This window comes from Carettochelys insculpta, chromosome 31 (assembly GCF_033958435.1).
Source record: "Carettochelys insculpta isolate YL-2023 chromosome 31, ASM3395843v1, whole genome shotgun sequence".
NCBI lineage: Eukaryota > Metazoa > Chordata > Testudines > Carettochelyidae > Carettochelys > Carettochelys insculpta.
In genome coordinates this window covers 12,248,696-12,273,826 of record NC_134167.1, presented here as the reverse complement: position 1 = coordinate 12,273,826, position 25,131 = coordinate 12,248,696, and the positions used below count along the sequence as shown (strand labels likewise).

At 44.6% G+C, this 25,131-nt stretch overlaps 1 protein-coding gene and 1 long non-coding RNA gene across 5 annotated transcripts; one reads left to right on the top strand and one right to left on the bottom strand.

Moving 5' to 3' along the window:
* Nucleotides 1–245: 245 nt before the first annotated feature.
* DGUOK (deoxyguanosine kinase) lies at nucleotides 246–23,602 on the top strand. Of its 4 annotated transcripts, none has more exons than XM_074981895.1 (7): nucleotides 246–484; nucleotides 3,463–3,575; nucleotides 6,421–6,605; nucleotides 14,557–14,704; nucleotides 15,818–15,933; nucleotides 16,996–17,095; nucleotides 19,021–23,602. In XM_074981895.1, exons 1-7 carry the CDS (start codon nucleotides 367–369, stop codon nucleotides 19,045–19,047), a joined length of 807 nt encoding a protein of 268 aa, XP_074837996.1. In that variant the 5' UTR covers nucleotides 246–366; the 3' UTR covers nucleotides 19,048–23,602. The 4 variants fall into 4 exon arrangements, with proteins under 4 accessions (XP_074837996.1, XP_074837995.1, XP_074837997.1 ...); XM_074981894.1 differs by having other exon boundaries at nucleotides 6,418–6,605; XM_074981896.1 differs by having other exon boundaries at nucleotides 352–484; nucleotides 3,387–3,575; nucleotides 6,418–6,605.
* Nucleotides 4,229–16,828, bottom strand: LOC142004319 (uncharacterized). Its single transcript, XR_012642974.1, has 3 exons — nucleotides 16,589–16,828; nucleotides 10,620–10,844; nucleotides 4,229–4,597 (listed from the first exon to the last, which is right to left on the bottom strand). It is a non-coding gene; the product is annotated as an uncharacterized LOC142004319 (long non-coding RNA).
* Nucleotides 23,603–25,131: the final 1,529 nt, after the last annotated feature.

The window sequence follows — 25,131 nt, the reverse complement described above, 5'->3', positions numbered from 1 at the left end:
TGAAGATGCAGACGACCGGGGCTACCTCTCGCATACGGATATGGTAATAAACGCTGCCTATGTCAGGTTAGCACAGCACGAGATATGCATAAATCAGCATACGTGCGCCAGCAGCTCATTAGAGCACGTAGCTCTACGTCCGCACTGGCGTGGAACGGCGACCTGCACACGTCTGCATATTAAAACCCGCATCTGCATAAATCAGCATATCACAATAAATTCGACCTACGTCAGGCGGAGGAAAAGGCAGTCGGCCGACGTCAGCGCCCCGCCGGAACGACACAACCCCGCGGGGCAGGGGGGCCGCGTACATTTGCATACGATTTGCATCTCATTGAGGGCCCGAGTCGGGCGCGCGGCCCCGGGATGCGGCCGCTGTTGCCCCTGCGGCTGCGGCGGGCGGCGGCTGCGGGGCTCCCGCGCTGCTTCGCCATGGCGTGGTGCGGGGGGCCCGGCCGGCGGCTCGCCATCGAGGGCAACATCGGTACGGGCCCGGGGGAGGCTGGGCGTGGGGCGGGGCGGGGCGGGGCGGGGGGGCTGTGGAGCTGGGGGTATTGGGGGTGGTGGATGTATTGCTAGGACGGGGGGTGCCGGGCTGGGGGAGGAGAGAAGAGTGGGGGGTGGGGGGCTCTGAGGAGGGGGGGTGCAGGGCTGGGGGCTGAGGAGATGGAGCTGGGGGGGGCTCTGAGGAGAGTGGGGTGCAGGGCTGGAGGCTGAGGAGAAGGAGCTGGGGGGCTGTGAGGAGAGGGGGTGCAGGGCTGGGGGCTGAGGAGAAGGGGCTGGGGGTGATCTGAGGAGAGGGGGTGCAGGGCTGGGGCCTGAGGAGAAGGGGCTGGGGGGCTCTGAGGAGAGGGGGTGCAGGGCTGGGGGCTGAGGAAATGGAGCTGGGGGGCTGTGAGGAGAGGGGGGTGCAGGGCTGGGGGCTGAGGAGAAGGGGCTGGGGTGCTCTGAGGAGAGGGGGTGCAGGGCTGGGGGCTGAGGAGATGGAGCTGGGGGTGCTCTGAAGAGGGGGTGCAGGGCTGAGGGCTGAGGAGAAGGGGCTGGGGTGCTCTGAGGAGAGGGGGTGCAGGGCTGGGGCCTGAGGAGATGGAGCTGGGGGTGCTCTGAAGAGAGGGGGTGCAGGGCTGAGGGCTGAGGAGAAGGGGCTGGGGTGCTCTGAGGAGAGGGGGTGCAGGGCTGGGGGCTGAGGAGATGGAGCTGGGGGGCTGTGAGGAGAGGGAGGTGCGGGGCTGAGGAGCTGGAGCTGGGGGTGCTCTGAGGAGAGGGGGGTGCAGGGCTGTGAGGGCTGGGGGCTGAGGAGAAAGCTGGGGGTGCTGTGAGGAGAGCGGGGGTATACAGCTGGGGATGGCCGTGAGGAGAGCCAGGCTTGGGGACACGAGCAGAGGGAGCTGGTGACTGGGAGAACCTGGGCCTGGAGAAGGATGAGCTGGGGTGGGAGGTGCACAAGGAGGGGAGGGAGCTGGGTGGAGGCCTGGGAGGAGAGAGGCGAACTGGGGGTGCTGTGAGGAGGGGGCACACTGAAAGAACAACACAGGGGAATGGACATCCACAATTTTTACTGGAGGGTGAGCGGGAGAGAGACAAAAATGCATGGCCATTGCCTGAGGCCTGTGTCACTCATACTGCCGGAAGTTAAACACAAGTCATCAGTGACTTCAGTGAGATTTAAAATTAAGGCTATGTGGTAGGGGTGTGCACGATTGGGCCCTGATGTATTACCTTGGAAGGCTGGGCAGTGTGCCCAGCAGTGTATAAAACAGCAATAGTCTGTAGTTGCAGTCTTTTCTTTGGGAACATAACCCTGCTCTCCTTAAATAATGAGATTATGACTTTTGTTAATACTGATAAATTTAACACTCAAGAACTTGGCTAATGCACAGTAATGTGTTCATTGCATGTGACCAAAGTTTGGAAATTAACATGGCACAAATAATAAAAAAACAAAAACAAAAACAAAAAAAACCCAAGGGTAATGCATCTTGGTTCATGCAGTAGATTGTATTAAAATTTCTATTTTGGTAGTACCTGACAATCCAGGTGAAATCTGGGATACGTGAGTTGCAGCTCCATTTGCAAGTGCAAGCTGGGGTGGAAGAGGGTTCTAGGCAGAGACGTGTAATACACATCTGAAGTGTACGGGCTGAGCCCTGTGCTGGGTGGGAGAGGGGCACCATTCAGAGCTGAACTGGGCCCCTGTGCTGGCTGGGAGTCGGTGGGTGGGGCTCTGTTGGGGAGATTGAGCCGAGCCCCACGCTGGCTGGGGAACATTGTGGGGTTGGCTCTGGTGGGGGATTTGGGCCGGCCCTCATGCTGGCCTAGGGAGGGGCTGTGGCTGGTAGGGCTGTATGTGTGGAGGCATCCACTGGGGAGCTGGGCTGGGCCTTGTGTTAGCCAGGGATGGGCTGGGGCCAGCACAGTGTGTGGGGAAGAACATGGTACAGTAAACTCTCTCTTAACTGCCATTCTATTATCTGGAATTCTCAAATAACTGGCGTTTTAACCATAAGTACATTTTAGTTATGTTATCCTTAAGTGAGATACAGTGAGAGTAAACATAGCAAATACAGTATACGTTTACAGTGTAAAGTATGACTGTTGTTGGTAAATAAAGTACTCTGCATACACTTTTTGTTTGTTTTTTAATAGCTAATCTTGTTTTTCTTTTGTGTTACACATTGCTAGGTATACCTCTTTATTATCTAGACTATTTGAATATCCAGCAACCTCCTGGTCCTGGGGCTGCTGGGTATGAAAGAGTTTACAGTAGAACCTTGCCCAGACAGACGGACACAGCACTAATAATATATATGGTGATACTGGGGTAGACACTATACAAACGTAAAATAGAACACAGTACCTGATTCAGAGTTTGTAGTCTAAGGTCCCACTCCTCAAACACCTATTCTGCATAGAGATGAATGTTTTTAGAACTGGGGCCATGTAAGACATATAGGAATAGACAACCAGCTTATTTTGTTAGGACAGGTAGACTTCAAAGTCCTAGTACTAAGTATTCCTGAGGTACCTCTTGTATGTTGACTGTGTTCTGTTTATTACGTATTTGATTAAAAAAGAGGGTCTCGTTGAAGCGCCATACAGTCTTGGAGAAGTGTGAGAAGGTGTTAATTTTGGGCTTATGTGAGAGATTTTCTTCTGTATAGAAAGAGGGCGGTTATCAAAGGGTATTTTAGTGTATTTTTAAACAAAGTATGTTTTTAATACATGTCAAAACAATGGCAATTTCGCTACTATTGTAGACAGGATACTGAGTTAGATGGACTCAAGGTCTGATTAGGCATGGCAAATCTCGGTGTATCATTGCCTTTACTTTTGCTTAAAAAAGCAACAATTTTGTTTAACACTCTCCCCTCTCCCCACAAAATTAGGTTTACATGGAGGATCTGATAATGCTTCCCGAGCCAGACAGCAGACTCAGACAAATGTTCTTGTTTTAATTTGCAGCTGTGGGCAAGTCCACCTTTGTAAGGCTGCTTGGAAAAACATTTCCAGAATGGCAAATGGCTACAGAACCTGTGTCAAAATGGCAAAAAATTCAAGCTTCCAGTAGCAGAGAGGTAAGTGTGAATGAAAGTGAATAACCAGAAGCGAGGTGCATGGGCACTGCAATGAGTTGCCATCACACGGTTTTAGGCTTTTCAATATTTGATGTGTGATTGTAGTGGTACTTATGAACCCTGGGGACAAATTCTCTCTCTATCTGCAGAATGGGTACCTCACAGGCAGTGACAGGGCAGACTTTACTCATTGTTCTACATTTGTGCCTCAGTCGTTCCCTGTAAAACAGGGTTAAGAAGGGAGTTCAATGTCAACAACATTAGGTTTACTAGTCGCTGTTCAAGATGGTTTTCCTCATCCATAAATCTCTTCCATGATTGATACTTGAATAGAGAACAAGCAGTCTTGTAGCACCTTAAAGACTAACAAATGTATTGAATCACGAGCTTTTGTGAATAAGACCCACTTGCCACGAAAGCTCATGAACTAATAAATTTGCTAGTCTTTAAGGTGCTACAGGACATATTTGTTACTTGTGAAGCTACAGACTAACATGAGTATCCTTCTGACGCTGTTTTTAAAAAGGAACTCTCATGGGAAATAAATATTTAACGTGCCAACTCTTGTGTTCTGAACTATGATTGCAGCAACTTTAAGAGCTTTAAAAATAAATTCCTGTTTCTTAATACAGTGTTGATGGTGTGCAGTCACAGAAGACCCCTTGGGATGTTCCTTGGTAAACTGATCATTTTACTGACACCTGCCTTCTTGTGCTCTGGGGCTCCCTCTCCTTCCCTGGGCACCCCCCAGGAAAAACAATTAAAAGGGGCTGCCGGCAGCACCAGTGATGGCCCTCAGTAGCGCAATTAAAAATATAAACAGACAAACATCCCAGAGTTCTAACTTCCCATACAAGAATCATATATGCACAAAAACAGGATACAAATGCAGAAGATCATAATGTTAAAAATGATAAGTTACAAGAGGTGTCTTGTCCAAAGCATCTGTTATGCATATTCAGAACCCAATTTTCATGCAGCATGGGGATAAGGGGCCGTCACATATGGTTCATCCAAATAACCTGTAACCAGAAGACAAATATTTTTATATGCACGTAGTTCAGCGGTCTTATGGCAAACAAAATTTGAGTTGAACAACCTGATTTTCGTTAAAGATCAGAAAGAAATTTGCTAATGCTGTGTACCTCTGTATTCTCCCTGGTATGCCCTATACAGCTCTTATGTCTTTAATTTATCATGAGCTCATTGTTGTGGTCTTTTTATGATTTTATACATTATAGGCCCAATCAACCACTGCTGACCAGCATTAGTAGCACTTTTCTGTGAAGTACCACAACCCAGCAGGGGACAACACCTGCTCTCCATCTTCATGATAAACTCCATGGAGTAATTGGGGTAGGCGGGTAAGGCAAGCACAATTGTTGTCTCCAAATGGTTGGCAAGCAGCCATCTGGGATCAAGATCAAGTATGTGTGTTAGAGGAAAAAAAGATTATTGCTGACTCTTCTGCTATACTGCAGTGTTCTGTTCTGGTGTCAACGCTTCTTGTAAAAGGATGTTGGAAGCAGTGGAAAGAATTCATGGAAAAGCTAAAAGAATAATTTCGGAGCTGAAAGACATGCAGGAGAAACTTAAGGCACTTTAATCTACATAGTTGGTCAAGGAAGAGTTTAAGAGGTGACTTGATTATTGTCTGAAATCCTTGTACATTGAGTCTAAGTATCAAAGGCAGAATAAAATCCAGGGACTTGCAGCTGAAGGTAGAAAAATTCAAACTGGGAATAAGTTGTACCTTATCAGTGAGGGTAGTTAACTACTGTAACAGTTTAACAAGATAATTTCCTCATCAATGGGAAGTCTTTAAATTGAGGGTATCCCTAAAATGCTGTAGCACATGGACAGCCACCCAGGAGAGATTCAAATGCTGCCTACTGATCAGCAGAGCGCCCACAGCTGGCAGCATGTGTTTCTGCTGGTGGTACACATCTGCACACACCTCTGTGCACATAACAAAATTTATTCCTCACATGGGAGGAGAAAAGAGAGGGAACCTTGGTCACAGCGCACCGTTACTGAAAATTTGTTTATTTTCTTATTTTTAAGCATATAATTATAAAATAAATCAATTGGAATATTAACACTGCATGCACATTTCAGTATCTATATAAAGCAGTATAAACACGTCATTGCAGGTATGAAATTTTAGTTTGTACTGACTGCACTGCTGTTTTTGTAGACTGTAAAGGTAGGTAAATATCTAGATGAATTGATATATCCCCTGGAAGACCTGTGCATACCCCAGTGGTACATAAATAACACCATAGAGACTAACAAATTTATTAGGTCATGAGCTTCTGTGGCTAAAACCCACTTCCTCAGATGAATGGGAGTGGGGAAAAAATGAATCCAAAGATTATACAGGGAGCTATGGAAGGGCTGAAGGGGAGAGGGGAAAAAAAGAGTTACCTGTCACTAGGAGGACCAGTTAATGTAGCCAGTTAAGTAGGATGAGTCCTATTCCCGCAAGTGTCAAAAGTGGGGAAATTGCCCTTGTAATGCATAAGATAGGTAAGCTCTGTGTTCAGGCCCAGGTAGGCATGTCCCTGTTTGAGAACCACTGCTCTAGGTCAACTACAAGTCATTGGGCTCAAATAGCCGAGAATAAGCTCCTCCACTGCAGGAATCCATGGGTGAAATTCCCTGGCCTGTGTAATGCAGGAAAACGGACTAGGTGATTATCATAGTTCTCATTTCTGATGTTCATATCTGAGTCTTGCACCATTTCTACATTGAGAATACCCTGCCTCTAGTCACAGGGGCGACTGAGAAACTCTTTCATTGAGACTTCCTTCTTAAAAGGTGCCTTTCTGCCATTTCTTAGCAGGCCTCATCTCAGAACTTTGGCAACCTGCTTGAAATGGTTTACCAGGAGCCTTCTCGGTGGTCCTATACGTTCCAGACGTACTCCTGCATGAGTCGACTTAAGGCCCAGCTGGAGCCTCTTTCAGAGAAGCTATTGAAGACTCGGGAGTCTGTGCAGATTTTCGAGAGATCTGTATACAGTGATAGGTATAGTGCTAAAAACCTTCAAACCCCTGCCTGCTCCAGTGAAGCTGTGGTGGTTTCTGTTAATCAGCGTGTGTGAAGAAACAAGGTATTGCCCCTTCAGATACCGCATTTCTTTAATTAGGGAAAAGTACATATTTAGTGCCTGCACAATAAACACCATTTGTTTTCTAGAGGTGGATTTCTGATACACACGTCTTGAACATCCGCAGTTGGATCAGAAATCCCTACATCCATGTAAATAGGCTCTTTTCTGATCCCGTTCCCCATAGTATGGGAGCAAGTCACAAATGTTTCTTATCACAGTACATCTGCAGTGTAAAGTGCATTACTCCTTTTTGTAGATGGGGAAACAGGCACAAACCTTAAGCACCACATTCTTTGCTGCTCTGCACCTTATGTTGTCACTTACACAATGTTAAATAAATATAAAATGCCACCAGAATAGAGGGGTCAAATTTTATACTTGTGTGCCTCAGTGTAAGTGACTGCACAAAATGTATTGGTGAACTGAACCTCAGGTTGTACAAGAAGTATGTGGTAGTTTTGAGATGGAATTCAGGTCTCCTGAATCCCAGTTGAATGCTTTAATGGGAAGGTTGTTCTTCCATAAACTGCCCCGGATTCTGTGTGTTTTGTCACTTATAGGAGTTGCAAAAACACGGGATTAATCATTAAATTCTATGCAGATTTATGCATCACCGTGTTTAAGCGTCTCTGAAATTAAGCATACACGCTAAGTGTGTATTCTGATCTAGTGATGAGATCACATAATGCCCCTGGCTCTTGATTGGGCTAACATCCTACTGTCTCTAAACTTGAAACTGGCATTTAAAAAAGAAAATAGCATATGTTACTAACAACAAGTCCAATGGTAATTGGTGCCCTATAAATACCTAAGAGAGGGAACACGAGGTAGTTGTGTTTTCAGAATCAAATTTATTTTTTCATTATTTGTCTTGCTTCCAATTTATAAAGCGCTTAGGTTAGGGAATGAACATAGCCTGGTCAGTTTCACTTGTAAGCGTACTTGGAATTTTGCCTTATAAGATCATTCAGGTGAACCATAACAATGGTTGCCCGGTTCAGTTGGGTTAAAAAGGTAAAACAAAATTACCTTCCTGATACCTTAAAGAGTCATGTCATATATGCACATGGTATTTATTAATGTTTCATACGATTTTTCACTGGAGGAACTCATACATTTTGCACACTGCTTTCATTTGGGCCGTGTCTACATTCAGGCCACATCTTTAGGCCTGCTCAGGGTCGAACTTCTGGGGTTCAGTTTTGTGCACCTGGTGGAGACACATGAAACTGACCTATCAGGAGTTGGCAGCTGACCCCATACTCCTCGCGATAGTGAGGCATAAGGGAGGTTGATGGGAGAAACTCTCCGGTTGATCTTCCTTAGTGAGGATGGCCAGGTAAGTCGATGGCAGATAAGTTGATTCTAGTCACACAATTGCCATAGCTAGAACTGTGTATCTGCTTTCAACTTAGATGCTTAGTGTAGATCAAGCCCATCTCTGATGTAAATTAGAAGTTACTCCATTGTAGTTGCCAGTGTGACTAAGCTAAATTTGTCCCACATGAAGCAAGCAAACTGCTTGACACCATTCATAGCAGCCCGTCTTTAAAGGACAAACAAAACTTTTAGCCAGCAGCTAAATATCCTTGAGTTCTAAGTTCTCCTATGGTTTATATGGTGCTGTAGTCAGTTTCATTTCCTGATTCTCTTGCATTAACTCAATGTTCTTTTGGTTGGTTTTCCAGCACAGCAGAAGAATATTAATTCAAGACTTTAAATTAAAAGTTTATATAAACTAATTTAAATGTTTCTATTCATACTATTACAAGGAAATAATCTATAGAACCTAGTTGAACATGTATTTTGAGGTGCTAATTGCCATTAACGTTGCAGATCAAAATGAACCATCCTTATCTATTTAATTAAAGTTTCACGTGCGTACTGGAAGGAGCTTGAAGATGTATTTTGTAGCTCCTGTCAGATAGTGGGACTTGGAGGCTGGATCTACACTTGCCCCCAACTACGAAGGGGGCATGTTAATCAGGGTGTTGGGAGATTACTAATGAAGTGCTGCAGTGAATATGCAGCACTTCATTAGGCTAATTCTACCCTGCAGCAACTTTGGGGAGTAAAGGCACTTTGAATTGCCCGTGGCTACACGCCTGCCAGCACTTTGAAGTTTGACTCTTCGAAGTTGCCATGGGGGAGAATAAGCCTAACGAAGTGCTGTGTATTCACCACAGCACTTCATTAATAATCTCCCATCGCCCTGATTAACATGCCCCCCTGGAAGTTGGGGGCAAGTGTAGACAAGCCCGGAGTGTTTAAACAGATATTGACTTGAAAAATGGGAATTACAGGTTTTTTTGTGTCTATTTCTATGAAATGGAGCAGGAGGTATACTGAAAGTGTCTGTTTTCCAAAGAGTTGTCTTCTATGATGTAATGCCTTCTGGGCTATTTGCAATGTGTTGGGTAAAGGGTCACTTTTTCCAGATGCATTGGTAATGTGGATTGGGGTGAGATAATGAACTATATCTATGAATTTGCTCTGAAAGTGAGGGAGGTGTGAATGTTATGTGAGAGAAAAAGCAGACAGTGTTAGAAGCAAGTGCTTTGGGCTGAGACTTGTGAAAGAGGGAAGGAATTAATGGTATGGGGGGGGGGGATGATAATTTGCTGTTTTTTAAATGTGGCTGGCTGTCTTACAGCATCTCTGTAATTCAAGGCCCACATTGCAGCAAAGGGCCCTGCAGTAGAGCGTTTCTGTGTGCCTGTTCACAAGACTCAGTCAAAATTCGTTTATCTCCATGCTCCAGGACCCATTTCTGCAGCTTTTGCCTGCAGGCAGTACCAGAGGGAGCTAACTTTTTTCGATGCCAAGGATTAGTGTATGATAGTAATCACACTGTAAAAGACCTGGAAAGGTTATCCAGTGCAATCCCCTGCACTCTTGGCAGGGCCTAGTATTATCTGGACCAGAAGTGGGCAAGATATGGCCTAGGGACTGGATCTGACATGCCAAGCCTTTTAGTCCAGCTCGCCCTTGCTACTGCTTGTTGCTCTCTGTGCTGTGGGGGGGAGAGCTTTGTGAGCTGCCCTTTCCCTAGCAAAATCACTTGGCTCCTATTGGCTGTAAAGTGGCCAATTAAAGATTAATAGATTAGAGAGATTTTGCTGGGGGTGGAGGAAGTGCAGCTCAATTTCTCAGCTCCCGTTGGCTGGTTTATGGCCAATAGGAGCTGAGAAATTTTGCTGGGGGCAGGGGTAGCACGTGAAGCCCTCTCCCGAGAACAGAGAGACACATGTAATAGCCAGTGGGGTGGTGCTGCTGGCAGGCAGGGCAGCCTGCCTGAGAGTATTGCTGGCTGGGAACTGCTTAGGTAAGTGCCTCCCAGCCAGAGCCTGCCTCTGGCATCCCACCCAACTCTCATACCCTGCATCTTCTCCCACACTCCTTCCCCAGGCCAGAATCCTCTCCCGCACCCATAGCCCCTCCTGGACCCTGCAACCTTATATCTTGCCCTAGGTCACCTTCCAAACCTGCACCGTTCCCCCCTGCCTCCCCCGGCCCAGGGCGCACACTCCCTCCCAGATCCTGCATCTGCTTCTACACCCCTCACTAGGCCAGAATCCTCTGCTGCACCCATACCCTCTCCTAGATCCTGCATCCTGTCCCAGGTCACAACCCCCTCCTTCACCCAAACTCCCTCTCAGACCCCGCAACCTCTCCATAGAAAAGCACGGCCCTTGGCCACTTACCAAAATCTTGGAGTGGCCCTCATCAAAAGTTATTGCCCACTCCTGATCTAGACCAGTGTTTCTTAAACTATGTTCTGCGGAATACTGGTGCTTCGTGAGCAACTCGCAGGTGCGCTGCAAGCATCTGTTAGTTTTTTGACATCACCCACTGGTGGTCTATATTTTTTGTTGTTAAAACCAGATACAGTGCTGCTACTTCTTCGAGTGTCCCCATGGGTGCTTCACCTTAGGTGTCAGGCTTGCCCTGGTGCTGCAGCTTGGAGATCTTGATAGCTGTTTTCAGCTGGACCACACATATGTGGGCTCCAATGCGCCGTTTCGCACTTTATCACACGCATGGTCTGGTCTTAGGCAGTGCGCCTCAGCTCTCAGTGGCTGCAGACAGAGCTTCTACCTTCTTCTCAGCTCGACTGTTATTCTCCTTCTGTCTCCTCTCTTCGGGTTTGTTACCTGAAATAGAGACTTTTTACAGTTAATAGTTAAGTTAAAACGCAAAACACCGCGTCGGAGCCCACACATGTATGGTCTGGCTGAAAACAGCGATCAAGATCTCTGAGCTGTGGCCCCAGGGCAGGCCTGACGCCTAAGGCGGAGCACCTTCGGGGACACATCTTGGAAAATCATTGTTACTGCATAAAGGTGAGTAACTTCTTTTTCTTCATTGCTATAATAACCTGATTAATTTGTTTTGTTTTTGCTGTATATGTCGCTGTTTGTTTTGTTTTTGTTTTGGTCTGACAACAGTTTTGTTTTGTTTTGTTTTTTTTGAAGAAAATATTCACAGGTGTTCTACATAAAAAAATATTATTGTTCAGTGTTCTCCAAACGTTTAAGAAACACTGATCTAGACCGTTACCGGCAGTTGCATCTAAGCTGCTCTTAAAAATCAACAGTGATGCAGATTTTACAGCCTCTCAGTCAGTTCATTGTATTATTTAACCTCCCTACCTCGTTGCAGTTTGGGAAATCTATTTGCAATTCAATGCACTGGAATTAAATGTCTTAAGGGATTGGTAATGAGCTAATTGAGGTGTACAACTTTGGGGCACTGTTTTAAATCGTGTTTAGGTCACTCGTGACTAAATTGTTACTGCTTGATGTCTTATTTCATGCCACTTGATGGTCGATGTGACATGAGTGGGTGAATTTCTGCCTTACTGCAGCTAGGGTGCGGTTGGAAGGCCTCTCATGAAACCATGCAACCAACAGGATCGACTCTGTCTTACCTCATCTGCGTTGTCTGTCTCAGCAGATAGGCAAAAAACTGTCCGGTCCAACAAGACACAACTCCCTTCCCAAACCTAGGGAAGGTCTGTTGTATTAACTTAGGCAGAGTATATATGGACCAAAAGTTTTAAAATAACCCAGTCACCGTCAAACACTAAACTGTGTTAAACAAGGTTTGGGGCTGGGTATATAGAGACCTGCTGAGCAGTTTGCCAAACGCACCACAAAAATCCTTCTGTTCAAGAGACAGAAAAGAAGGAAACACAGTTAAAGCATTTGAAATGCAAAACATTGAATTCGACAGCATTTTTTGTTTCCTTTTCCTTTTGCTAGAGAGTGGTTTAAAAGGAAAAGCCCTTTGATAATCTCTTAGGCTATGTCCACACTACAGATTTACAGTGACCTGGCTATACCACTGACACTGTATGGTCTTCTGTGTAACTTCTCTATCCTGGCAGGAGAACCCTTTCATGATGACGTAATTAAATCACTATGATGCTAGCTATGTTGGCAGGACAGTCTTTCAATGCCATAGTGTTGTTGAGAGCTGCACTTTTGCGGGTTAAACTTATGTCCGTTAGGAGTGTGGGCTTTTTGCACCCCATACCAACAAAAGTTTTGCCAACAAAAAATACTAATATAGGCAATGCTTAAAAATTATGTTAATTGTTCTTTTTTGGGGGGTAAAAAGCTGGTTGAGATGGGTTAAAGCTATGGTTGCTGCTGTTTGTTGAAATCTGTTTTTTAGAAGAAAAAGCTCCCTTGCTTGACAGTCTTTTAACAGGTAATAACTCATCCCAGAATTGAGCTGGGGTGGACAGAGGGGGTGATGTCATCTGGGTTTCTCTCTTTGGCCCAGTCAGAACATCAGTCAAAATCACAAAGGTCTGAGGTCACAGGAAGTGGTGGCCACCCTGATGGCGAGTCTTGCGAATGTGGCTCTTTGAATGTCCCCCCCCTCATACCCACAAAATTCTCTTTTTGAAAGGACCCAAAAAGGGTCCTTACAAATGGCCTTACAAATATGGAATGGCCAGTCTCCCCATTATTTTGTCCACCAATTAGGACTAGTATCTGAATTCCCATTTTAGTTCACTGTCTTCCAGCTCCACATTTGTTTTTCACAAGCATAATTTCAGCAGTCCTTGGGAAGTGTATCAGTGTACCATTTTTGTTTTGACTGTTCCAGTTTTTCTGTCTCCTCCTTTTAGTGCCTTTTCTGATCATATTTATTTATAGGTTATTGTGACATCACATGGACTTTCACTCAGTTCTCATGACTGGGAGTATATTTATAGGACCTAGTATCACAGTGGGCCCCTACCAGTCAAGTTCAAAGTGCATTGGCAGGAAGCGTAAGGGGGCGTTTTCCCTGCCACTGCTGGTTCCATGGTAAACATGCCCTCATCGTCCAGGGCTGACAGCCCAGCAGCCTGGGACCGACACAGTTACAACTACACTCCTTAGTCCAGAACTAAGTTAACAAGAGAAGCTCCCTGAGTCACTGTTCTGCCATCAAGTTTGACCTCATCTGAACAGCGCAACCCATCTCTCTTTCTCTGGGTACTGAACTGTCTGTGTTAAATCTGTGCTGTTGAAATGACCTCTTGGAACTTTACCTTCCAGTATGTCTGTGCTTGTGGATCCTAAGTTCCCTCTAAGCTGCACGGCCGTGCAGCTACTTATTTAGTGCTGTGCAGGCACTCAAGGAAGCTGTGCTGGCACTCAAGGAAGCTGTGCTGGCACTCAAGGAAGTTGCAGCAGCTGGGGAAGGGCTGCCTCAGCCTGTGTTCCCTTTAATTTTTTCTGTGCATGGGTAGAGTAAATGTTATGTGCATTAAGGTATGTGCAAATGTGCACCACTGATAAAAGCACATGCTGCCCACTATGGGCGCTTTGCTAATCAGCTGGATGGCACCTGAATCTCTCCTTGGTGGCTGCCTAAGTGCTCAGCTTACAGGGAACACTGGTCCCAACCTAGCCCACCCTCCAACCTCCCATGGATAACCTGGCACCAACCTGCCCCCCTGCCAGGGTGGCCCTGGCTGTGATTTAGCTGTGGCAGTCCTGCCCCCATGATTCTGCAGAGGCCCAGCCCAGGCAGAGTCCCAGCCTTGACCCCATGCCTGGCTCCTATCCGGTTCCACCAAGGTGTGGAGTGGTGCTGCGCCCACCAAGTGCCCCGGCAAAGAATTCTCTCTAATTGAAGTAGTCCTGGAGCACCTTCCTTCCTCCTCAACCTCTCCAGAAACTGACCCCACCCCATAGCCTGTATTCCCAGCTGGAGCACTCACATCTTCTACTGCAACCTACTACCCCTGCCCTGAGCCCTTCATCCCGGACACAACCCCAGAACCCATGCCACCAGCTGGAATTGCACACCCGTGCACTCTGTCCCCCTGCCCTGGGCCTCGGTCTTCTTCTACACTAAAATAGCCTTGGCTCCGCACCATTCCACTGCCCCCCTTCCCCCCACCACATGACTATTATGTGCACCAATAAGAAGGTGATGTTTCATATATCATCATCTCATACTGCTGCACATAACAATTTCATTCTGCTCAGGGGTGGGAAAAATTAAAGGGAATGTTGGTTATACCCTCATAAAAATGCACTTTGTCAGTTTAGAACTAGGAGGGAGGGATGGCTCACTGGCTTGCAGATTGACCTGCTAAACCCAGGATTGTGAGCTCAAGCCTTGAGGAGGCCATTTAGAAGTGTGGGGCAAATACATTTAAAAAAAATCTGTTGGGATGGTGCTTGGTCCTGCTAAGAAGGCAGGGGACTGGACTCAATGACTTCCCAAGCTCCCTTCCAGGTCTGAGATGTACATCTCCATGTAATTTCAAAACAAAACAAACAAAAAACTGCAGGCAATTTGTTTAGGCAGGTTTAATTTACTTGCTCTTTTCTTTGGTTCTCTTTTTTCCCTTAGGTACATCTTTGCTAAGAATCTCTTTGAGCTTGGCCACCTGGCTGAGATTGAATGGGCAATTTACGAGGACTGGCACACCTTCCTCTTACAAGAGTTTGCAGACCGAATAGCTCTGCATGGCTTTCTTTATCTCCAGGCAACTCCAGAGGTAATGGCTGGGAACTAAAACCATCTCTAGTCGCTGTATTGGAGACTGGTCTTGCTTTCCTTGAGAGGTAAAGAAACTCTGGACCATACCTGATTAGAAACAGATTAGCATGCAAGAGGTCTGGGTTCAACTCCAAGTCTTGTTAGAGTCTCATTGTCTATGTAACTTGGACCAAGTCAGTTAGTTCTTGTGCCTCACTTGCCAATTTGCAAAATGCTGATAATGGCACCAAAATTAATGGTGAGGAAGGTGTCTCTTGACAGTTCCAGAACTGTGAGTAGGCAAAAATGCCAGTACACCTAATGATTTGTCTGCACTAGAAATCCCTGTGATTCACGATTCAGTTACCTCTGCTAGTATTTCTGTCACATTGTTCATGAAGAATCCCTTTAATTGCTCTGTGCTCTCACCGTAAGGATCTGAACACAGTTTATAGCTGTTCAGAGCAAGAAAGCAGCAAGTAATGAAATTCATTCTCTATGTAATGTTGTGTTCATTACGCAGTCTGAGGTCCAAACAGTTACTCCTTGGTGGGTGGGTAGGTGGGTGTGTCTCTCTCTCTTTTTTTTTTTTTTTTAACTCCAAAGCCTTAGCCTCAGTATGTGGAAAACTTTTTTGAGGTGTGGGGGACTACAGACTGTTTTTTATGTATGGATGGCTTCTCTCAAGACTTACCTCCCTATGCATCATGTTGGCTCGTTCTCTAGCTGAGGGTGGTTGGATTCAGCTTCTTTCAGAGCTGTATTTGTCAACACTGATAGAAGTTGCTCCCCTTCCAAGCACAGGAACTGGTTGCATTTGCGGTGAAGTCAGTGGCGTTTTGCCATTGACTCCAGTGGATGAAAGATTTTGACCCTTCATGCCCACTGAACATTCTGGCCCTAGACAGGCATTGTGACATCTAACTTGTCTGTTGTGTGAAGCTGTACCTACTGTGAGTAACTACATTTCTCCAGCTGCCTATTGCAGAATTTGAACTGCTACTATTGTCTGAGATTCTTTGCATCCTTTTTTCCCATCCAAATGTTACGTTTGCAAAACAGACCTCACTGAGTCCTAAGGGTAAACAAATGGTTCATACTAATGGAGGACTCGTCATTTTTCCCCCTTTAGAAATGTCTGGAGAGGTTGCACCGAAGGGGGAGGCCTGAGGAGAGGAAAATCCAGCTGGCGTATTTGGAGCAGCTTCACACTCAGCATGAAAACTGGCTAGTGAAGAAAACTACAGAGTAAGATAGACTAGAAATGGCTTCCAGAGTCCCAGCCATGCAAGGCCAGCTCCTTAAATAATAATACATCATCCACTGTGCGAGGGTGGCTGTTTTAGTTCGTGCTCTAGCTCCCTACTGTAACTGCCCATATAATATCTTGGTATCCTTTCCCAGCCCAGAAACCCTCTCTCTGATGCCCTGACCTGTCCACCATCCTCCTTCATCCCTTGCATAGTCCTCCCATTAACCAGCTAGCTTTCTGCCATCCGTCTTAATGACACCAAATCTTCTAAGGACATTTCAGCAGTCTCATTCCTTTCAGCAGTGGGCTCCTCTTTGTTATTTGTACTTCTCTCCATCCTGGCAAATCCTGTAGCTTCTAACTAGAGCCCACTCTAAACCAAGGGGTTAAGGAGGTTCAGCAACCTCTGAGGCTTCTCCACTGACTATTTACTCTGTTACATTTCATGCAACACAGCAAGATCCAGCTTGCAGAAATTAAGTGACTGGCCCAAGGTCTCACAACCAAATAGGTTTGGATTTCCAGTCATCTGCATGTTCACTTCTCCCATACCAATAGGGTATAACAAAATTTATGATGGGCCTCAGAAGAGGAAGTTAGTTCACCTACCTCATGAAAATCTAAGGTGACCCTTTCCTTCTATACCCTTACCTTGTGTTTTGCATGTATAATGTGCTGGTAGCTAACCAAATCTTGGGAGTCCAAACATGGCGTAAGTATCTTGCTCATTAGCAGGTGGAGGTCTTTGCTGTTTTAGCTGTTGGTGCGAATGGGAGAAGAGACATCTCTCAGCATTAAGCCCTTAGTTTGGAAATCTTTTACTTTGGAAGGACAAGAGGGAAGAGATGACTTCTCTACAGCTAGAGGAGTCGTCTTTTTTTTTTTCTTTTTTCTGTTGATACGCAGTGGATAGACTTCTTATCTTGTGATAAAATAAACATATGTTGGAGCAGTGGTGTTACACGTCTGTCCTATATCTGGGCATATCGTCTCTTACGTTTCCCCAGAGTTACACTTATAGATGTATTGTTCAGTTCTCTTCCTGCTGTTTTCTTCAGGGTCCACTTTGACAACTTAAAGAATGCTCCAGTCTTAGTGCTTGATGTCAATTGTGATTTTGAGAACGACCCAGCTGAACAAAAAGAGCTCATGAGAAAGGTAAGCAGTGGTAACACCAGCTCTTTTTTCTTATTCCTATAACGCACAGATTTAGACGTATTGTATGAGAATGAGGAATATTTTCTTTGCATTTTGCATGTCTTTCTTCTTTGAATAGTCATCTGTCATGTAGCGTCCTGTTAGCTAAAGTGGACAATCTCTGCACCAAAGGATAGATGGACATAAATTAGACATCAGCAATTGGAATACCCACAAATCTATAGGGGAACACACTAACCTCCCTGGACATTCAATAAAGGATTTGAAAGTAGCTATTCTCCTACAAAAGGATTTACCACAAGATTACAGAGAGACACATCGAGTTGGAATTCATTTGCAAGTTTGACACATTTGACCAACGGTTTAGCAGAGATCTCAATTATTTTATGCATTACAAAGGCAATTTTCCTACCTTTTGATATTCTCAGGAATAGCATCCCATTTAATTTACTTCTTCCACTGGTCCTATTTATGATAGGAGACTTCTCCTTTTATCCCTCTTTCTCCTTCCTCCTCCTCCCCTGCTCTACCCCTTGCCCCCATACAAATCCTGGATTCTTATTCTCTGCTCCAGATCTGAAGAAGTGGGTCTTACCATGAAAGCTCATTACCTAATACATAAATTCCTTAGTCTTTAAGATGCTACAGTACTGCTTGTTCTTGTGAAACTACAGACTAACACAGGTACCCCTCTGGGCCTGCAGCAGTATCATCTTATGGTCTGTTTCCGTTCCATCTCACAAGCTAATCAATCAGGTGGAATTGGCAATTGGACAAGAGATGCCCAGGAGCTAGGTGAAGTAGGTGGCATGTTTCACTCTATGCCAGCTACTGTCTTCAGCATCCGGTATTGAGAGATGCTGTGCTGCTAGAGGTAACTTATAGCTAAGACATAAAACTAAATGCCTGGCTGTGACATTAGATCTCATAGCACTTCTTGAAAGACATACTTTTTAACCTGTTGGCTAAAGGCTGTACCTGGTAATATGCTATCCATGTAAATTCCCCCTGAAGTTGATGTTGGATTTTTGATTTTTCTACCTTAAACCACAACATGTTTGTATGCTGTTAGACAGTTGATTAGTTTCACCCCAGAAGCACTGTTCTTCAGTACTGCAGAAAAATGATCCCTCTGTGAATAGATTTTAAAACTTCAGGCTCCTCTGGGATGACAGGAGCTATATAAATGGAAGATGACTATTACTTCTCCAGCCTTTGAAAATATGCCATGAATTCTGCCAGAAGGTCCATAGTGGATGTTTGTCCATTTAAGAGCAGGATCACGTTTGTCAATTTTTATTATTACTATTTGTATTGTGAAAGGTGCCTAGGAACCACAGTTGTGGACCAGGAGTCCATTGTGTTAGGTGCTATGCAAACAAGGAAGGTAACATTACTCCTCCTCTGTTGGGGGTGGACAATAGCTTATTTTCAGGTTAGTTGATATGGGGGCTGGCTTGCTAGAGGGGGAATGCTGGTATCAGGGAACACATTCTACATATTCTCCCACTATGTTGTGTGTAATGCATTAATGTAGGTGGAAGTCTGTTAAATAAGTTGCATTTGGCAGATTTATTAAATATCAGCACATGCCAGTGTTACTGCCTGCCCTCTAAAACACATGAAAAATGTTCTGCTTGATTGTAATCTTCATGTATGCTTATACAGCACCTGCCACACTGGGGGACTTGACCTTGGTGGCACACTTTTTTTCATGGCAATAGTGATAGCTTCTTCATTGCCCTCCAGGCCAAAAATTTTAAGACCTGCTAAAGCTTATTGTGCCATTACTAAGGCCTTGTGATAAATTCTTAGTGAATAGCTTTATTTGAATAAAATCTAGTAGCTACTTAGCTTTTGCTGCATGCTTTTTGTGCAGTCTGATAAATTGTACTTTTATAAAAGATGCTCTCTTTCTCTCATAGGTAAAGGCTTTTATAAACACTCTCTGACCTGAAGCTTTGTCATCACCTACTACTACAAGTTCAGGATTTCTTATCTGTGATCAGCTTCAACTTGGTTATGCTGCTTGCCATTTAAAGATCAAACTAACTAATCTGCCAATCTGTATGTCACATTTGGAAGGCTGAAAATTATAAGTGAGGTATTTTAGTGAATTACACTTGACTTCTGTGTTTTCTCTTCCAAACCAAACATTACTTTTCCAGGGAGAGAGAAAAGTTGTACCGTCGCCCACAAGCAACCTGTTAGTAACAAACCTGTATAGCTGGGCCTAACAGGAAGACTAACAACCTCAGAAAATTAATTTTCTGATCTTCCACAGATCAGTTGAGGAAACAAGTGATTGTAGATGCTATGAAGAATCCCTTCTATTTATGCAACACCTTAAATATTTCAGACTTGTTTTCCTTTCATTGCTGAAGGTGATCTCCAGAAACTCTTCTATTCCATTACATGCTGAATGCCCCCACTGGTGAAAATGAGGCTGTTGTAAAGAATTACAACAAACAATAGTCCTGGTTCACCACTGCTCTGCACCTATGCAAAGAGAACGTAATATGCTGTCAAATCAATGTCAGTATTTCATACTTGTTTTGCACAAGTGCAACTGGTGTGTTCACGTCAGTGGATAAGACCCAACATACCAATTTTAGGCACTTCTAATCCACTCATCGCAATAGAAGGCAAAGTCTTATTTAACATTAAGCTAGCTTCCCTTATTTATTGCAGTTTATTTGGCATATTTCCTGCATCTTTGACCTAATGAACTAAACTAGTATCATGTCATAAGCCAGACAGCTGCAGGCGCGTGAAGTCAGTCCTAGCAGAAAGAATATGGTATGCCATTTTGATTTGTCTGATTTTTTTTTTTTTTTTCCCCCCAAATTCTTTACATTTTCAGGTTAGTCGAATATTTAGAAAAGGTGACCAGAAGTCACGACTACTGGTTGAACCACTCCAATCTGGCACTCTGTCATCTGGCAACATCCATAACTCAACATGATTTTAGTTAGCCAGATGATTAAGTTTCTCATGGTCCCATGAAGTTTGCCACCTGTTATATCTCTGTGTTCTGTTGTTTAGTTGTAATTTACCCCTAAATGTCTTCTCAGAGCCCACCAACCAGTGGAAATGTTGGTAATGCTGCTAGACAATATGGACCTTCCATGGTCTGGCGCATTCTCTCATATGGCACCAGTCAGGTTCCAAGGGTGACAGACTAGAAAGGTTCAACCTGTACTTGGGTTCTTTTATCTTGCTCACCGCTGACTTGTTCTGTTACTTCATGCAAGTCATGTAGCCTTTACAGCATTTGTGAAAGCCTTAGGGTGTTCAATAGGAATTTGAAGCTCACCACTCTTCTGGTTGTCATCTTTCCATATTCACCACATTATATTACACAAAACTTTATTAAATAATATTAGGAAAATAAATACCTTCTGGCCTTTGAATTCACACGAAATTATGAGATGATATAATAATCATGGGCACAAATATGGCAACATGACTTGTTGCAGCAAAGAAAGGCCAGCTGCAGAAAGGCTTTGAACCCTATGTATCTGGTAACAACCACTCCCTGGTGCAGCTGGGAGTGGCACGGATCCAGCTGCTCCCCATGAGTAGCGGGCAGACAGCAGTGATGCCCCCATGCATTACAGGGCGTGATGCAAACTCTCCTCCTTGCCGTGCTCTGCAGTGCTCCCTTTTAGCGCAGGCAGCGTCAGTGTAAATTGTCTTGAGCATGTGCGACAAATTCGAAGAACTACTATTTCTTATGAGTTAGGGATGCCTGCATTCACCACAACGCAGTGTGCTATTCGCCACATGTGGTGAGTAGCAAATGTATTGGAGACCGTAGCCTTAGATGAAAGATCTTCTATATACAATGTGCAAAATGGATCCTGTTTTTTAAAATGCATTGCAAAATGATAGTTTGACAAAATGCTCTTCCCTGGCCTATCAACCTGGCACCTTGGATGGGTTGACACCTGTGTAGTTTACCCTGGGGTGTTATCCGGAATTGCAGAAGCTGGGGAGAGAGAAAATAAGACATGAATTGTAGTGGAGGTTGGCAGCCTTTTCAGTTTCTTTTGAAAATCGGAACTGAAATGCAACTACTTTGGAAGGGCACAAATTTGGCTTTGTCCATCTAGCTCTGATTTCCCTCTGAGTAAAACTTTTCCTTGTTGAAACATAGCTGAATGGATTTGTTAGAAGGTACAGCATATCCTTGTATGATCATGAAGAGACAAAGGAGAAGCAGGAATTGTCTGAAGACAGGGACTTTAGAAACACCAGAGAGAAATATGGCACTGTTAACACTGTAGTAAAGATCTTTCCAACTGTGTGTTCACTGAGCTGCCCTCATTAATCCAGTTCTTGTGAGGCCATTTTGTATTGCATGAAATCCTGGCCCCCACTGAAGTCAGTGGTAAGACTCCTGATGATTCTGTAGGGCTAGGAGGTTTCCCATTGGCGAATGAGAGGGGATTTTGTGACATGATTATCTGGTCACTTTTAGGTTATATACCTACATGTTCCTGCCGTTAGGAACTACTGAGTGTTGCGATGTAACCTATGATGGACTAAAATCAAGTATATTTGTATACGTAAGTTAGACCTGTTTAATGTAAACTTATCCAGCTGCCACTTTGGGCTCCAAGGGGAACATAAATGCAGGTCTGTAGATGTTGGCGGAGTGTACTTTTGAGGAACAGCAACTTCATAATGTAGATGTGATGAAAAGGTTACATTCTGAAGGGAAATTCTGTGTATTTATCGTTAGCTTTTAATTTAGCACAAGCTATATCTATTTGCAACTGTCTTGTCCATGTTTTGGCTGTCCTCCAGTGAAAGGAGCTATATGATGATGGCTTGCATCAGTCATGCAAATCAGTTCGGGGAATAAGTAGGGCAGACTCCTCTTGTGGCCAAAGAAATGGGTCAATTCCTTTCCTGGCTGTGCCACACACTCACTTAAAAATAATGAGTCCTGTGGCACCTTAAAAGCTAACAGATATATTTGGGCCCAAGCTGAAGTCAAAGTGGGTCTTTGCCCATGAAAGCTTATGCACGAATAAATTTGTTAGTCTTTAAGGTGCCATAGGACTTCATTGTTTGTGCAGATACTGTGCGACGCTGTCCAACTCTTATACTTGTCATAATACAAGACTCACTATGTGAATTTTTTTTTAGGTCATTCACTTAGTTTAGATATTGAGAAGGGCCCTGAACACTGTGTGTGAGCTCATAAATAAGTCACCCATCTTCTTTCCCTTTGCTTCTGTATGGGCACTCTGCAACTTCCATTTGGCTTCTCATCAGGCCATCTAGTCCTGTGGTGTCCATTAGTCTTAAGTGAGACACTAGGTGGCGTGTGCTTTCTAAGCTCCTGTTTCATGATTTGAATTATTTTTTTAAATGCTCTAAATGGGTTATTCTCTAGGGAAAATAAAAAAGTATGGGTGCTCTGAGGTAGTCAGGAGGGCTATACAACAAATGAGGGGTATTTTTTTTGTGTATGGTGAGGTTGCAGCAAATAGGGAAACGAAAAAGTTGATGTTCCTAGGATGCATGGTCTATTTTCAGACTTGCTTTTAAATATCCATAGCTGAGGATTACTTCTAACATGTATTCTTAATCAGTTACTTAGTAATCTGAATTCTGGATAAAAAGATCAGCTACCAAGGAAGCGGTTTTTGTCTCCCATGTGGTTTTAGATCTCAGCTGTGCTCTTCTATCAGAAAGCAGAGCATAAGTTTGCATTTTATAACTTCAACACAAAATAGTTCTTTTATTTTAACAGATATGCTTCTCTTCCTCAGTTACACAGTCACCTTTCTGAAGAATATGCTTTAATTAAGTGCACTTTCCTCGGGTAGATGGGGCGTGCATTTGGCTGTATTTCTTAATTACTGAAAGCAACCTTTCTTATGGTACGTTCTATGTGCATAGTAATCTCCAGCCCTGGATGTCAGAATGGTCTACAGTTGTGGGTTGGTATCATCATCCCCATTTTACCAATGAGGAGACTGAGGCATGGGGAGGTGAAATGCCTAGCTGAAAGTACCCCAGTATGTCAAAGGCAGAGCCGTGTATAGGAATGCAGGTATCCTGATTCTGTCCTCTAACCGTACTGTGAATAGACTGCTTGTGTTTATATCTAACGTACTACACCCTCGGTGGTACTGGTCAGGCTAATTGTGGTGACAGCTCCGTCACGGGATCAAATACTAACGCTCCCTGGAACTGCAGGCTGGAATCTAAAGAGAATTAACTTAACTTTTCCAAGGCGATAAACTGAGATCTGTGAAACTTGCTGTGTTCAAAGGAAACTTTTGAAAGCTGCAGGTCTGCTCTGACAGAGACATTTTTCTTAGGAGTTGAGTATTGTCACTAACATGCCTTAGCCCCAACACTTGTACTGCATGCTGTGTGCATCAGCAACCCACCTTCTCTTCTCCTCCCCCACGGGCTGCATTTCAGTGGCTGTACAGATACAGATTGGAACCATTTTAGATTCCTTCTGAATAAAAGGTGTTACAGAAATATAAAGGGTGTTGAGTTGCTTTCTTTTATTGATGTAAACTAGCGCATGTCCACTGACTAAAATAGAATTGTGCCAATTTATACTAGTGTAGAATTTTGCTCTGTTATCTGCATATTGTTTGAGGCATACAGCTCACCAGACTGGATCAGACGTGAGAGTCAGCCAGTTCAGAATTCTGTCTCTGATCATGGCTGATACCAGAGGCTTCAGAAGAAGATGTAAAAATCCCCATTGTCCTGGTATCCACTGAAGTTTGCTGCTTCTACAACTGGATGGCGCAGATCGTGCAAGGAACAGGAAGTGAAATTCTCTTCTGAGTAAGAGGAGAGTTTTTCCATTGTCTGTGCAAAGCCCCAGGGTTGACAGATACGCACCTCACTACTTGTTCAGCTGTAGTGGGCCAAGTGCCTCTACAACATTGCTCCCTTTTCCCCAGAATGCCTCCTTAGCACTGCCTAGGGGTAGGGTCTTTACCCTCTGAGAGTCACTAATTTCTTGCTTGTGGCCACTTGCAATGGCAATATAGAGATATTGTTTGGAAAACTGATCAACCCTTGCTGACTTGTGACCACCACAGAACAATCCTTCAACAGTGTGTTTGCACTGGGACAAACTCAAGTGATACAGATGAAATAGAAAGACTTCTAGCCTCGCCACATTTGGAAGCCCTGACTTGTGGTGTTTGTATATCACCATTGACTTTGCTTTATCAGGTAACACTTAGAAAGTTGCATTGTAAATGTGCAATAGGTGATTATTTATCCTGAATCTTGTTTTCACAAAGCCTGACGTGTTTTTACTGGAACCCAGACCACTTTTTGGTGAGCTAGGGGGATGAGCCTTCAAATTAGGCCAAACGCTTATATGATTTATTTCATGCATTATGAATAAGGACAGATAGTTTCCTGAGGTCTGTCATGCATGGAGCTAAGCAGGGTGGGGCCTGGAAGCAGAACTCCTAGGGGAGCTCAGTTGCAACCAGCCTCAAGTCAAATAGTGCTCAGCAAAATGGTTACTCACCACTGTAAGTTACAACTTGGATTTGGGGGGGCTGGAGCCCTGTCACTCCTTTTCAGTAAGAGCCACCGCCACCAGGGAGCATGGGGGAGTGTGGGTGTGTAGGTAACTGAATCCTTCGGTGCAAAGTTCCATGCTCCATGCAGTGAGTAGAGCGGAGGCGGGGGTGTGCCAGCTGGTGGTGATGGAAGACAGGATTGTCTCATTAAATGGAAGGGCCACACACGACGGGCCCTCTCCTGTGAGGATGTCCATCCAACTCAGCGGCCTCCTTGGGAAGCTTGAGACTCATAGCCACCCAGCAAAGGACGTCCTGAAGGACTCAAAAGTCCACACATGCAGGTGCCTGCCACTGCCTGGTCTGGAGAGGAACTGGAGCAGGTTAATAGGGGGGATGCCGTCTCCGCCACGTCCCTGGGTTGTTGAGGTGGCGGTGTGTGAGAAACTTCCTCTGTAGGAATGGCAGGTTGTAGGTTTGGTGGTGGGCAACTAATTGTAGCTGAGGCTG